At 48.7% G+C, this 15357-nt stretch overlaps 1 protein-coding gene across 10 annotated transcripts in view; it reads right to left on the bottom strand.

The window, feature by feature from the left end:
* The window catches only part of mbnl1 (muscleblind-like splicing regulator 1), a 41944-nt gene extending 32067 nt beyond the window's left edge, over positions 1 to 9877 (bottom strand). For 4 of the 10 annotated variants that reach the window (XR_008896380.1, XR_008896382.1, XM_056597475.1 and 1 more), the window contains exon 1: positions 1 to 539. This exon is cut by the window's left edge and continues 257 nt beyond it. Coding sequence is in view for 1 of the 10 variants with exons in the window: in XM_056597482.1 (XP_056453457.1) it covers positions 7788 to 7838 (51 nt within the window). In the remaining 9 variants the exon portion in view is untranslated. Of the gene's footprint in view, positions 540 to 7787 lie in introns of those variants that run through there. The other 6 variants (XM_056597477.1, XM_056597478.1, XR_008896381.1 and 3 more) reach the window with 5 other exon arrangements.
* Positions 9878 to 15357: the final 5480 nt, after the last annotated feature.

The raw sequence follows: 15357 nt of genomic DNA, 5'->3' as shown, positions 1-15357 counted from the left end.
CTCGAGTTAGCCAGATGTCGTTTCGTTTACGCAAACTCTCACCGTTAAAGCATACAGAGGAGAGGAAAGACTGACTTCCTATTGACTGGGGAACACCACAGCCGAAAATACCTTTTTGTTGCAAGTTATAATTAAGCCAATGTTTACTCTACGTTAGTAGGTCATTTTCTTGGCCAGACAGCCGGGGAAGAGAAAGGGAAAAAATAAATCCAGCAGACAGTTTTTCCTGACAACCAAGGGGCTTCTCTCTCCTTGACGTGTCTTCAGAGCCCTGGCAGACAGGAGCGCAGGCCAGACCGAGGTCCTGTCCCAGCGGGGTTTGACCAGGATCTCTGTGCGGGGGTTCAGTGTCTCGGGGGCCAGCAAAAGACCCACTCGTGGTGGTGGTGGTGGTGGTGGTGGTGGTGGGGGCCTGGTGGACCGAAGGCAAGGCGGGTAGAGAGGCCTGGGTGAGCCCGGCGTGTGGTGGGACGGTGGGTGGGTGCTGGTGGCTGGGCAGTAGCAGCAGCAGTAGTTGAGTAAGACTTTTGGTAGGTGGGGGGAGTGATGATGGACTGTGGGGGGGGGGGGGGGGGGGTGTGTCTGGGCGTAGACCGAGCGGGCAGCAGGCGATGGCGGCACTGGGGGTGTGTGGTGGTTAGCTGGTTACCTCGTGCCCGCGTTGCCGTGGCAGCAAGCGAGCGAAGGCAAGGCAAGGGGTTGGGGTGGGTGGGCGGCGGGGCGGGGCAGGCTTAGCTTCGGCTGTAGAAGCAGGTCAAAGCTGCAGCAGACGTCAGGGAAGGCACTTCCTCTGTAAGGGGAAGAGAGAGAGAGAGAGAGAGAGCGGGTGAGTAAAACAAAAAGAATGACCGGCGAGATTTCCCTTGAAAGGGTCTGTTTTCCCCTCTTGGGCATGGACCCCTCCTCGCGGGCTGCCCGACACAACCCTCCCCTCTGGCCTAGAGCGCGCTACGGCCTCTGAGTCACGCTCGGCCACCGCCGAGCCATGGAGCTGTGGGAACGAATGATATGAAAAAATGCCAGCAATGCGGCGGTGTCTGCTAAAACAAATAAAACGTTCACCCGCCCCGCGCGCTCTAAGTACACAGGACGCACACGGGCTCATCGCGCCATGCCACACACAAACACACTCCCTCTCGCAGCCAGTGGAGCACAAAGCCGCCATTCAATGGGTTTCCACCACTGCCTCTGGTCTGAAGCGCAAGGAATCAAATCAATACCCGCGACAACCCCCCCCCCCACACACACACACACACACACACACACACACACACACACACACCACCAGCCCCTCCCACCCATCGGATCACTTACAGTTGAGTAAGGTGAGGCAAACTTTTTTTTGCGAAGGAAATACAGGAAGAGAGTGAAAGTGAGAGAGAGAGAGAGAGAGACAGGGGGGAAGAGTGGCGGCAGGGCAGGGACAGCATGGGGAAGGTTAGTCACTTCCCTTCTTATGAAGCGGCGTGTGCGTTTCGCAGGAACCAATGGGAGCAGGCAGAGCTGAAGCAACATTCTGGGCTGTGCGCCAGGTGAGTGCAAGAGGGGAGGAGCCAAGGGGAGGTTGACCTCCCTGCAACCAGGGAGAGGCAGGGGAGAGGGGGGAGAGAGAGCGAGAGACAGCGGAGACACACGGCATGGGAGGGAGGGAGGGAGACAGGACATGGAATGTGCGAGAGAGAGGGCGAGAGACAGGGAATGAGAGAGGAGAGCTAGTGACGGGAGGAGAGAGGGAGAGACAGGGAGAAAGAGAGGGGACAAGCGAGATAGTGAAAGGGGGAGAGAGAGAGAGAGAGAGAGCGAGAGAGAGAGAGAGAGAGAGAGAGAGAGAGAGAGAGAGAGGGAGGGAGGGAATTTGAGAAGGAGAGGGAATGAGCGAGATACAGCTAATGACAACGAAGAGAGAGGGAATAGAGAAGTGAAAGAGTCATGGAAGGAGCGAGAGTGTAAGAGAGTGATGTGAGAGAGGGATGGAAAGGAAAAGCCAAACTCTACTCCGATTCCATGGCAATTTAAAAATAAGAACGAAAATATACGAAGCGTTCCTAAAGACAGACGGTAATAAGTTACGATGACACATTCTGCCTCGCAAAAAAACAACCTCTCACAACAAATCACAGATTACACTTTCAATTAAGAAAATATCAAAACCACGGCAGGAGTGATAACGTCAACGGTGATATCAAATTCATTACTTTAGCTCTCACACAACACAAATTCCCTCTATCCAAACTCGTCAACAAGATCACATGTTTGGCCGAGATATTCCCCGTCCCCTGGACGTCTCTGAACTTTCTAGCCACTGTGCCAACGATCCTATCCTATTTTTGGTTGACGCCATTGAACAGGGCCTGCCATATGAACTCCAACGACTGGGACCCCCCGCCCCCTGGAGGGGCCCCCCGGTTCGCTCTTATCACAAGGGCCAGAGCGGCGCTACACGCCCTATTTCAAGAGAAAATAACGAGAGAAAGAGCCTTCCCCTGTCCAAACTGCGTGGGCTCCCAGGCAGGCCACTACCGCTGCTAAGCTAGCGCTACACTAAGCTATCGCTATTCGACCGCAACAAAACGACAGCGCTGCATTCCATAAACTCCGGCCATGTTCATGATGACCCAGCACTATGGATGCATGTTCACACACACACACACACACACACACACACACACACACACACACACACACACACACACACACACACACACACACACACACACACACACACACACACACACACACACACACACACACACACACACACAGACAGGAAGGGTGGGGGGTTACACAGCGAGAGAGAGAGGGACAGGAAGGGTGGGGGTTTACAGAGAGAGAGAGAAGGAGGTATCGACCGGGCGTCACCTTGGATAACCCCTGCCTCAGCAGAAGCAAGGAAAAGGCTGCTATACACAATAGACATAATAACCTAGTTACACAGTCCCCTGCCCCCCGACATGCATAACGCCGTGAATCATTTTGTTCTCATGCGTACAGAAAACATGTAGGCACTTTGTTATTGTCTTCATTTATTTTTGTCTTAATTATTACAGGTCTAAACCCTGTAACTCAGTACCTTGACCATTATTCCAAGTATGACTCCAATACATGAAGAACTGTAGGTTATATATCATCATATATATATATCATTATTTGTACCATATTTAGAAAGCGTTGGTTGTAAAGTAAGTTTGTTACAGATGAACACACTGCCTTAATGGAGGTAAAACAAACCAATCACTCTCAAGGTTAAAAGGCTTGGTGGAACTTTAGCTTCAAGACCAAAGCAACCGGGACAGCTGGAGAGACACTAACCAATTGGTCATTGAATCCACCAACATGGTCTATAGGTCACCCTAACAGACAGCAGCGGAGAGAGCGGGATGACTTGGGTGAATGTTGGAGAGCGTGCTCCGTCCACTCTGACTGACGGTCCATCGACACAGGTTCTGTCCAGGGCCGGGCGGGCAGACAGTTGCTTATTGACGGAGATACGGGGCGGACAGGAGCCTCCTACCCTATCGATTTTCTCCATCTCAAAATGGCCCTGCGTGCCGGAGAGCCCTCCCCTTTATCCAATTCCGCTTCCTCAGTCTATTTGGGATGCGCACCAACCGGACCGCCGTGCTTTATTTCATTTCATACATCAGGCGGACGGGAAACCACCGGGAGGACCGACGGATGGGTTGATTCACTGTGATTGATTTGGGGGAAGGCGGCGTGCTGCACTGCACTGTTGACACGTGGATGCGCAAATGAAATCACCGGGTTCTGCAAACGCTCTGGTTCTATTTTGTTCTTCTGTCCTCTCCGGGCTGTCCCCTTCATCTCCCCGTGCCCTGGATCTGACTGTCTGCCGGGTTTGTCCCCGCCTTGCATATCTCTCCCCTCCCTCTTCCAGTATCCTCAACTGCACTCCCTCCCTCGCCAGTCGCTCCAAGGTCTCGCAAGTTGGTGCAAGGTGAACAATAGCACCGGGAGGATGGAAAGAGAGAGAGAGAGAGAGAGAGAGAGAGAGAGAGAGAGAGAGAGAGAGAGAGAGAGAGAGAGAGAGAGAGAGAGAGAGAGAGAGAGAAGGAGAGAGAGACAAGGTGAGAAGAATGTAGAAGAGAAGATATAGGAAGAGAAACAGGAGAGGGTTTGAAGTAGAGACCATGAAAGTGAGGCATTGACAGAGACAAGACATTGAGAGAGAGGTAAGCCGAGAAGATTGTGTGTCTCGTCTTCTCTTTTGACCACTAAGGTCATGTGAACAGGGAACACAGCGAGGAGCATCACAGCGGCGCCATCATGAGCTCAGATGGGCCACGTGGCTCAGGAGTACAGCCCCGCAAATCTGGCCGCCCGACAAGCACAAACGAATGCCCGACATGAGCAAGCAACGACTGGATGACTTACGTCCTTTTTAATGGGGGGAAGGGAGTAATGAGTCACCTGGCCGATCTCTATTGGCCAGGTCGATGGCGACGCTGGGACAAACACTGTCAGAGCGCAGCGTTCACCTCTGCCCAAAAGTGCCGCCTGCGCACAAAATGTGCACGTTATGGATGTTGTTCAGATTTGATGAGGTATCCTTGGGCACACAAAGTGGTGGTGGCTCTGGCTGTGGTGTCAGTGTTGTGTTGGGAACGCGGGCCTAACCTGATGGAAGGTTACAACGATGTGGAGGCTAGTTGTTAAGGTGGGGTGGTGTAGGAGTTGTCAAGTCTGACTAATTGCAAAAAGCTGTGTCAGGAAAACCAGAAAGAGGGTGTGGTGCTCACCCTGGAGATAAGGCTGCCTGAGAAACGACTTTGTTTTGGCCTGGCAAAGCATTTCACGGGGATGTTACAGGAGGCACTGCGGAGCAACCTCCCGCTGTAAAAGCTGTGAAAATATCAATGGACGCATTGTGATTCTGCACACATTTACTTTTTTACTTTTTCCATTTAAAACGGGGTTGAGGAAAAACATCTGTCGCAATCACTGTACAATGAATACTCTTACAAACTATACCTGGACTAAGATTTGTATTTCCAGATGAATAGACTGTGGGTGAGAGCCCTCTGCGTGCCCCTCCCCTCACCCAAGGAAAAGAAACAGCCGAAGCATATTGACTGTGAGGTGGGGCCAGAGTGACAATGAGCTGAGAAAGGTCAGGGGGTTTGCGGGCATATAGAGCGAAATGCAACACCGCATATCACACTCCCGGCACTGTCCTCTCTGACCCTCATCTATAGACATACATGCTTGCGCAAATGACACAAATGCAAACCCACACACACACGCACACACAAGCACACACGCATATACCATTACACACACACACACATACACACACGTTGATACTGTACCAACCAGTAAAACATGCTAGGGTAAGGACGGTACTGTGCCTTCTGGACAAAAGCGTTTCCGACTGCTGCCCATTGAGGCCTGAGGAGTGAACCGCAATGCCCATGCCAAGCAGAAGGGACCTGGATGCAAAGCAAACAGCTGGATCACTATAATAATAATCAGAATATCATTGATTTAGATAGCGCTTTTCTAAAACTCAAAGATTCTCACTCCCGCAATGGTCAAGAAGGTCTGTGGTCTGCTATACATGCTTATTATTTGAGGTTTTTTTAATAGGTGAGGCTCACATAGACTAGAAGTCACAGCAGAGTGATCAGAGAAATTAATAAGAAATGAATATCTGCAGTCACAGTCACGTGGGTCTCTCACCTTCGTCATCATCACCATCTCTATAATTATCCATTGCACCCCCGTCATAATTATTCCAAATTACCCATTACCTGTTTCTAGTGATTAGTTTAAACGGATTGGTGGGTCAGTGGATTGGCCAACGTTTCAACGGGAAAGAGACAGTTTGTTGCTTATGTGCGCAACACAAACAATGCCTATTGATTCCAGCAATGGAGAGAATCTCAGAAGACAATGACATCTCTTGTGCAGATTGCAGAAGCGCTCACATAGACATGCACACACACACACACACACACACACACACACACAGAAAGACAAGCCTGCGCATACACACAAAACACCATGTGTCTTGACGTATACTTAGCCTTTGTTAAATTAGTGTGTGCAAGAGCACATATGCCGTTCTGTGAGTGACTGTGTGCGTTGGTACTTGTGGATGTGTCTTGTGTCTACCAAGATAATGGGATCCTTTGCATCTTTGTCTCTGCACCCATGTGTTTCTGTGTGTGTGTTTGAAAGTGTGTTTTGTGTGTGTTGTGTGTGTGTGTGTATGGGCAAGACCTAACAGACAAGCCCTATGGTTTAATGAGAGGGTCATTGGCTCACATTGTTATTGGAAACTCAAGAGACCTTAGTTAGCATGTTAGCTTGCATTGCGCCATAGAGCATGTGCTTTGCTTCAAAGCAGCGACTTCACCACACATTTTCAGCTTTATCTTTTCTTTCAGGTGGCAATTAAGTCTTACTGGCTTGTACAGCCACTATAGAGTGACCTTCATAAAAATCGTATATGCTTCGATTATTCTATGTATAGCGCCGCAGAGAATGTAATACCTCCACATGGTCCCAGGCCTGATATAGGAGTACATATAGTGCTGCAAGTCATATAAATGGACTATGAACATTGTGGATACATACTGTTCGGATATTAGGGTTAAATAAGCAAACTGATGTTTGCTTATTTAAAATGTGATGTTCGTTGGGGGTGGATAGACAGACCAAGAATCCCAATCATAGTTTCCTCTCCCTTGTATCGGTTAAAAACACAGAATTCAAGCAGACAATATGTCTATTCGCTCAGCCTCTCAGTTTCTGATTTGGCACAATATTAGTACAACGGCCACACATATAATCCCCTATGTCAGCTAGTGTGATGCTGATGAACCAAAGAGAGGTAAATATGCTGGTGTGGCCAAGTGGCGACAGACCTGGGAAGGCTGAGAGTGCCTCTGTCATGAGGGAGCTCGCCGTTAGCGAGACGGTACTGCGCATAATAACACACTGTCTCTGAGGCAGATCGCAGATACTGCACTTCTTAAACTCACACAGATATGTAATGCTGTAATGCAGTACTCCGGCACCAAGGCACGTGAGAACACACACACACGCACACTCGCAGGCAGACACACACACACACACACACACACACATTCCTTTGAGGAATGCTGTCTGCACACGTTTCCACCACATTATTACGATCTGAAACGCAGCATGACATCGATGTTAACATTGCAATCCGTCGTAGGTCTTCCCCTATGTGTGCCTGTATCTGTATGTGTGTGTGTGTGTGTGTGTGTGTGTGTATGCAGCTGCTTTCGCCAGTCCCACCAGGTCACAAGCTAAATGACAAAACAACTTTCCCCATCATTGCCCGCAACCACAGACACAACACCACATCGTAGCCCAGGGGAGATGAGGAATAGGAGGAAGAAGAGAAAAGGGGGCACAGAGATACAAGGAGAGGAAGCCCTGGCTGTAAAGGACCTAACTCGGATGGCAGTGTATCTGTGTTCACACTTGAAGCAGTAGCTTCCTCTACAGCCAAGTAGCTCCAGCTGTTATGCAGATGGCTAAGTGGGGCTAATTACTCCCAACTCCCAAGTTCTTCCCCCAAAAAATGAAATCAAATTAAATTTAAAGTATGCATAAAACCCTTCTGCCCCATGTATTTAAATCTACGCACTGGGAAGTTGAAACAAATTATACAGCTTGATCTTTGTGCAACCTCTCCTGGACCAATCCTAAAACAGAGGACGACGCAGGGTTAAACGTAACCACTTTTGAAAATGCCTTTTCGTAAACAACTTAAATAAAATAAATGTACTCACGTTTAGTCCGGTTAAAACTTTAAACTTTCCGCACAGTGGAAAATCTGCCATTTCTCAGCGCCCTCCACGTTTCTTTCTCGTTCTCCCCGCCTGTCGTTTTTTTTCTTTTTTGGTTAGACTTTCCTCCTATCTGCGAGTTACTCCCACTTTATGACACACACATGCAAACACTAACACGCGCGCACATACACTCCTACAGACACACAGAGCCACCCTCTCTCTCTCACTCTCTTTCCCTCACTCACACACACACACGTCCTCCTCCCGCGACCCGGAATGGTTGGCAAGTTCGTACTGTACTGAAATACGGTGCTCACCATAAAAGGCAGTGGCAGCTTCACATGTCAGACAAAATTTACATGCAAGGGGGCGGGAGTTCACCTCACATGGCACAAGCGCTAGAGAGACCCACTGGATGACACATTTACAGAGCCGTCTAAAAAAAAATAACACAAGGCGGTGGGAAACTTCATTTGAATGGGGAGAAGAATGTAAGGAAATACCTAAAAGGTTGAGTATTCGGTGGAGGAGAATTTGTGCTAAAATGTTTGCCAGCAAGATAATTCTCAACGTGTCCGATGTTGAGTCAGGCCGGGGGAATGGAAGCTGACGATCTATTGATCCACTTCAGTGCTTCCTGGAACAACCATGGCCCCACTCAAACACCCACGCACACACACGTTCACACACACACACACACACACACAAAGATCCCAGATTTAGTCCAACCATCCAAGGCAAACGGCAAACGTAAGTATTTGCGGAGGAAACGACAAACCGATAGGGAGACCAAAGTCCTCACCGACTCACACACGAACGATTAGCAAGTCCAAGACTTAAAAGAGACAACATCTAACTTAAGATCAAACGGGGAAGTAACTCCCAGTCATGAGAAACACCATAAAACTGCCAGCGAATTCAATACCATAACGGCGATTGTATAGTCTACCGCTATAAACAGTGTTCATGTCATCTTCCCCATTTTGCTTCCACCAAGAACACGTGTGTGTGTGTGTGTGTGTGTGTGTGTGTGTGTGTGTGTGTGTGTGTGTGTGTGTGTGTGTGTGTGTGTCTGTGTGTGTGTGTGTGTGTGTGTGTGTGTGTGTGCACGCGCATGAATGACTGAGTGTGTGAGCCTCATTCAAAAGACAAGCCATAACAAACAGATGCTAACCCGGTGGCCCTCATTCAGAGCACACAGACGCTAAAGCAAACAAACCCCCCTCCCCATCGCCTCCAACACATAGCCACATACTTCAGAAAGTAAAGACTGCAGCACACACAGGGGGAAAGTTCTAGACGAAACAATGGCGAAAAACTCAGGAAAGAGCGTGATAGAGAGGAAGCGAGAGTGAAACGGAGGGATAGAGATGGATCGAGAGAGGGAAGGAGAGAGAGGCAGGAGCGTACAAATGGAGCCCTTACCTCTTACATCGCTCTTCACTTTGAACGTGTGCTTCCGCTTGTCGATAGACTGCCTCAGTGCGTACGTGTGTGCGTACGTACGTACGTACTTACGTACTTGTGTGTGTGTGTGTGAGTGTGTGTTTGTGTGTGTGTGTGTGTGTTCAGACAGGCCGCGACAGCAGACCCCAAGGCACCAGCTGGACCATTCTCTGGCGGGTGGACAGAGCGCAGTGAGACAGAGCGACTGGCAGCAGTGGCAGCGGAGAAGAGAGAGAGAGGCGAGCGAGCAAGCGAGTGAATCAGCTGCAGCCGCGAAAAAACACACAAGTGACGGAGCTGAGCGGTACCGAGCACGCCGGGGTGTGTGTGTGAGAGAGGAGCAGCAGGGCGCTTGGCTGTCTGCATGAATCTGTGTGCGTGGGTGTGCGGGTGTGTGTGTGTGTGTGTGTCCCTGAATGTGTGTGTGTGAGATGCAGCGCTGCGCCGCGTGCGCCAGTGTGTCTCCCCTCCCCTGCTCCTCGAGGTGGCTGGTCGGAGGGTTGGGGCGGGGGGGGTGGCTGTTTGAGCGGTGCGGTATCGTGCCGAAGCTGCTGGAGCACTCAAAGAGAGAGGAGAGGAGCTGGGCTGTGTTTCTCCGGACGCCCCCAGCCTCTGGATCGTTCGTCTGCTGCCCGAGGAGAGTGCTGCTTGCTCGGCGGCAGTAGCAACAGCTGTGGAAGAGGAGGAGGAGGAGGAGGAGGAGGTGGTGGGAGGAGGGAGCTCTGACTGCACTGGGCATACAGATCCTGCAGTCTTCCACCCCCCCTCCCACCCCTCTCCACCCACCTGCGCCACACACACACACACACACACACACACACACACACACACACACACACACACACACACACACACACACACACACACACACACGCACAAGCATATGCGTGCGTGTCCTCCTTCCTCTTCCACCTCCCCTCCTCTCTAAGCGTAAGCCACACCCCCACTAAAACAACACCAGGAAGTGTTCGCTCAGTTACTGCTACATTCGCCTTGCATTGGCAACATTGATAGGAAAGGATAGAGGTATCAAAGGATACAAGAGGAAAGCTATGCAGCAGCAAACCAACCTCAAAAGAAGGATCTAAAAGATGATCATATTAATTAATAATGACAATAACGGGCTGCGATGCAGAAGACTCAGGGTGGGGAATAGATGGGGAGGATGATGACAGAAGAGGAGAGAGAGATAAAGTTGAGGCGAGAAAAAAGGGTGGAGGTTGCATACCAAACATTACAGTGTTGGAAGGAATGGAACTTTAGGGAGTGAAGCAGCAAGGCGATGCGTTATGAAAATATTTACATGAACTGTGTGACAGATTAGACCTGGCTTCTCTCCTTCCCTCTAAGTCAGTTCTCTGCTTTTTCGACGTGGCAGTCCTCCACGAAAGCCAACAAAACAGACAAAAAATAGAAGCTCAACAATCTATATGCAAACTCCTACACAGACTGCATCCTTTTAGAATGAACTCAATACAACAGCCTTAACGTGGGCTGACTGAATCCTGCTAATTGTCTGTGCTACAATACAAAGGAAAAGCCTATAAAATACCTCCAATGCTCGCTCTCCATGCATTCAGAGAAGAGCCAGGAAGCCCTCAGAATTGCTTGGTTTTACATCTGATGTGGCCATTTCCGGTATCCACGGCAATAGGGCACTAAAACCTCCCCCAGAATCTCCTTGGTGCTGCAAGATGGCTCCGACCGGAAACTCCCGCTGCTGAACCCCATTTAGCTTAAAGGTTGGGTAGGTGATTCGCTTTTTTGGCAATTTTTGCAAAATTACTTGAAATCCTTATCATAACCCGCTTACAGCCACTGAGTTAGAAGTACTGACATGAAAATTAAACAAGTCAATCATCTGTGGAACGGGCAGGGCTCTAAAAACTCCAGCCAATCATTTGGATTGCCACCTCGTTGCATTGGACAGTAAGTACGTCAATCAAACGGTCGTACTGCACTCCCCCTCCCCCGCGCCCCGCGCGCGACCCCTTCGTGCAGTACTCGTGACCCAGAGCTCGTGACCCAGAGCAAGCTCCTGTTTGTTGTTATCCTGCGGTAACTACTGGAACTAGTTTATCCACATTTGGACCTAGCAGTAGAAGACAATTTCCATGGCAGACAAGACGCCACCATCCCCACCACCACCACCACCAGCAGCAAAGAGATGGAAAACTCTTTTTCAGAGAGTAATTGATAATAAAAACGCTGAAAGAGAAAAACTGAAATCAAGAATAATCCTAGGCGCTGCTTTCGAACGTTGGCGGCAACTGAAGGACGAGAAGGGTCTAAAAACCGATGCTTGTGTGGCGGTTGACCTAGTTTCAAAGTTTATACCGTTTATACTCGGTAATACCGGTGTGGAGACGAGTGTATTACTCGGTGTGAAAATGTCCACACCGCGGCAACCCTAGTGAAAACCAGGACTTCCAATACAATTATATGAAACAAACATACATTTTCTAAAAATAGTAATGATTTATGTGACCGTTTAATGTTTATAACATCTGGTGCAACCATAGCAGCGAGAACGTATTCTCAGCAGGGGGTGCTGGGAAAAAAAAAAACTCAGCCTGCACTAGACTCGCAACTCGTTACATTGATAAAAAAAGATGTATAGCAGCGCAGCTCAATTACACCAGTGCATGCGCGCACAGTTGAAAATCGATCTTTCACATCCAGCTGCTCACAGAACAAGTTTAGCGCACCACCGCTACCCTCACACTTTTTCATATAACCTTTTTTCAGCACTAGGTCATATGAGCATTAAATAAATGCTGCGTCTCAAAATGCCTTGGACAGCAGCGAGGATGACTCTCTTTGCCACGGGCCGAAACAGTTCGGAACGACCACAGCCAGAGCGAACACAGCGGGGCAGAGGAGTGTCAGGAATAGTCTTTGGTATACACATCAGTACGGCCTATTTGCACTACTGTTTAGTGGCAATGCAGTGTTTTATTCGATGCCTTTTTATTTTCGTATATTATTTCAATGAATACAATTTATTTATTCATAAAAACCGGATCTGGTCTTCAAATCTTTTTTCCAAATATAGGTCGTCTTACAATGGGGTTTGTGTTTATATTCGGACCAATACGGTACAGCGGGCGCTCACATGACGTTAGGCATTTCCTGGTGGATAATGTGACGCTTCAGAACCTAAAATCCCGTTTCTCCCCGTTGACACGACAACACATAACCGGCGTTTTCAGAAATCTCCACTTTGGACGGAGTTTTTAGAAATGATCGTTTTCTGTGATAAGACAGGGCCTCGGACAGGGGGTGTTGCAGCACCCCCAGCACCCCTACTTCCCGCGGTACTGGGTGCAACTTACAGCTGAATGTAGTGCCATGTTGTTAAACGAAAACCTACGCTAGCCTGGCTCGCTCTCGCGCATCTCTGTTCGCGCTCGTGCATGATTGCGCGTCCAGGTACTTGGAATGGGTGGAGTCAGAGTCAGCGTTGAAGGAGAGGGGGTAGGACCATTTGAGTTGTGTATTTTCAAAATCTGCTGGCGTTTCGCAAATCACCTACCCAACCTTTAACAGTTTTTTACTGATTCTGTCTGCTGTTCTAGTTTCAGTATGACTTCCAGGTTATTTCAGTGGTAAATATGAACTGAATACAGAAAGTTTGCCCTAGATTTGCTCTGTCCACAAGCGCTAATGCTTATGCCCGATGTTAGAGAAAGGCCCTGGGTGCTACTTCTTCAACAAACGTCCAACATCATCCTGTCCTCGCTGTGCTATACTGCGTTATTATCTTTCTTATGGCTTTTTCTCTCTGCCTGCTACTCTGTCTGTCTGTTGACCTGTCCCTGTCTTCTTCCCTCTCTATTCCCTTTCCTCTCTTGCTCTCTTGGCCCGGTGTGGAGAGCTTGGCAGCCTCTGAAACAGAGCTGGTGATAATTCATCTCTAATTTACATAGCATGCCCTTAAACCCTGGGTGTCAATCTGCGGCTGAATCCCAGGCAGGAGAGCACCTATTCCCCTAGCCTGTGTTAGGTTTCAAAGTCACTGCGAGACACGGGATTCACACAATTAAAGCCGTTAGCTTAAGACGCCACAGAAAAGAGGGATTACTCTATTCACCGGTAATACTTTCCAGAATAAGCTACAAGCGTATAATAACACACTGCCGAGCAGACGTTGACAATGGCCAGCTAAACTGAAACAGTTAAATCAATTATTCCTAACAGTAGCAGCAAGACACTCTTGACCACAAAATGGAGTTTATTTTGACTCACGATGGGGAATAGAATGATGCTATTCTGGCACCGCGGAGCCCACATTAGCAACGCCCCTGACGATTTGGACTTAGAGTGAAACTCAACACACTGATGTGGAAATTCCCATTTCTCTCTGTTGCGACTTGATGCCAGTATGTTCTTTTTCTTCCTTTCCCTTATTCCTCCCCTCTCTTTTCGTACCCATGTATATATTCAGTTCATTTTGCTTTCTCTACATTTAAATTTTTGGTCATTTACCACCAAATTCCCATCGAGGGACCACAACCTCTGTCAGGAACAATGCACCAATAATTTACTGGCCCAGTAAGCACCATAAATGTATTGGGGAAGTGTTGCGGTTCCCACATGGGTTGTTCATTCATACCACTTGTGTTATCAGCTGCCACCCAATAAAACCCCAGAACAAAGGGTCACTTGTTTCATATTGAAAAATGCTTTTTACTTTTTACTCCCCTTCTACCTCTGTGCTGACCCTTTCCAGGAATAAGTGGATACCAAGATGGGCGTATGGGTGAATAATGAATGACTGAATGGAAATTATTTTTACTCAAAGAAGAAGAAGTAGCCTTTTTAAGAGAGACAGAAGTCCCTGCAAGGCTTAAACCTCAGCTACAGGCTCCAGCTGCTCCTCATCTGGGTATAATCCTTTTTTTTATGCAATGGTTAGCAGGGGTTTCTTAATAGAAGTGTGCACCGGGGTTTAGTGTAGAGCAGAAAGGAACTTGGGTGTTGTGGTTTGAAAACTGTTACTTGGTGTGTGACGAGCTAATTGTGTTTTCGAAACCCGTGGGCGGGCGCGCAGATAAACGTTGACTGTTGGAGAACAGGAAGTGTGCGTGATGTGTGTGGAACTGAGTGTATGAGTGTGTTTGTGTGTGTGTGTGTGTGTGTGTGTGCGTACACAGGCATGTGTGTGAGCGTGTAAGTACATCGACCCCACTGCTCACAACCTCTCTCCGAGAGAGCACAGCTCGATTAAGGGGGAACCGAAAAATATGTCTTGCGTCCTTATCTGCCCTAAACCTACTTCCACAGAACAAAAATCTAACCAGTCGCTGCCAACCCCTCTGACTGTGTCTTTTCCATCCATGAATTCCTTCTCATCTTCCTTATTCTTCTTCTTCCCCCTAGGCCCACTATCCCTCCCTCCGTCGTGGTATTTTCGCAGTTCCTTCCTGGCCTTAGCTCAACACTATGGCCTCAGCGCTCTGCTATTTCCCGGCCTTCCGTGAACCACGCTGGCTGACTGACGTGAACTCTCACTCTGCCGAGGAAATGTCCCCTCCTTTCTTTCTTTTTTTTCAGGCAAGAGCCCCGACAGCAATCACACCTATCACGAAAGGGCCACGAACGCACATTACTTTCCCATTACGGGCAATCCCAGTGGCCAGAGGACGGGAGTGGCTGCTCGCAGCAGCCCCGGTGGGAAAGCCATGTACAGTAGTTTCGAGGCGCTGCATAAAAAGAGCTGCGTTCAACGTCAGCTTTTACAAGCTGATTTGTGTTGGAGGGCGAAGAAATGATTTAAAAAAAAGGAAGGAACTGACAGTGACGTGACTCTAATGTCGACTACAATGTCACGCCATTCTTAACACTCTCGACAAACATATTTTATATATATGTATATATATATATATATATATACATATGTATAGCAGTGTGGTGCGTCCTTGCGACATTCAGTATTGTGTTCCCACCGCAGCGTTTCTACTTTGACGCAGAGGAGGAAAACAGGTGTGACTCTGGTTGTCCGCTTTGAAATACGGCAACAGCCCAGTGTGTTGCTCCCATCTGACAACGCCGTGTGCAATCAGCGTTCAAGCTCCTCGCTTATCTTCAGCATAATGAGAGAAACAAACGGAAACACCCCGCG

The sequence above is a fragment of the Gadus chalcogrammus genome, chromosome 8 (genome assembly GCF_026213295.1).
Source record: "Gadus chalcogrammus isolate NIFS_2021 chromosome 8, NIFS_Gcha_1.0, whole genome shotgun sequence".
Classification (NCBI taxonomy): Eukaryota; Metazoa; Chordata; class Actinopteri; order Gadiformes; family Gadidae; genus Gadus; species Gadus chalcogrammus.
The sequence above is the reverse complement of the archived record's forward strand: the minus strand, read 5'-3'. Positions and strand labels throughout refer to the sequence as shown.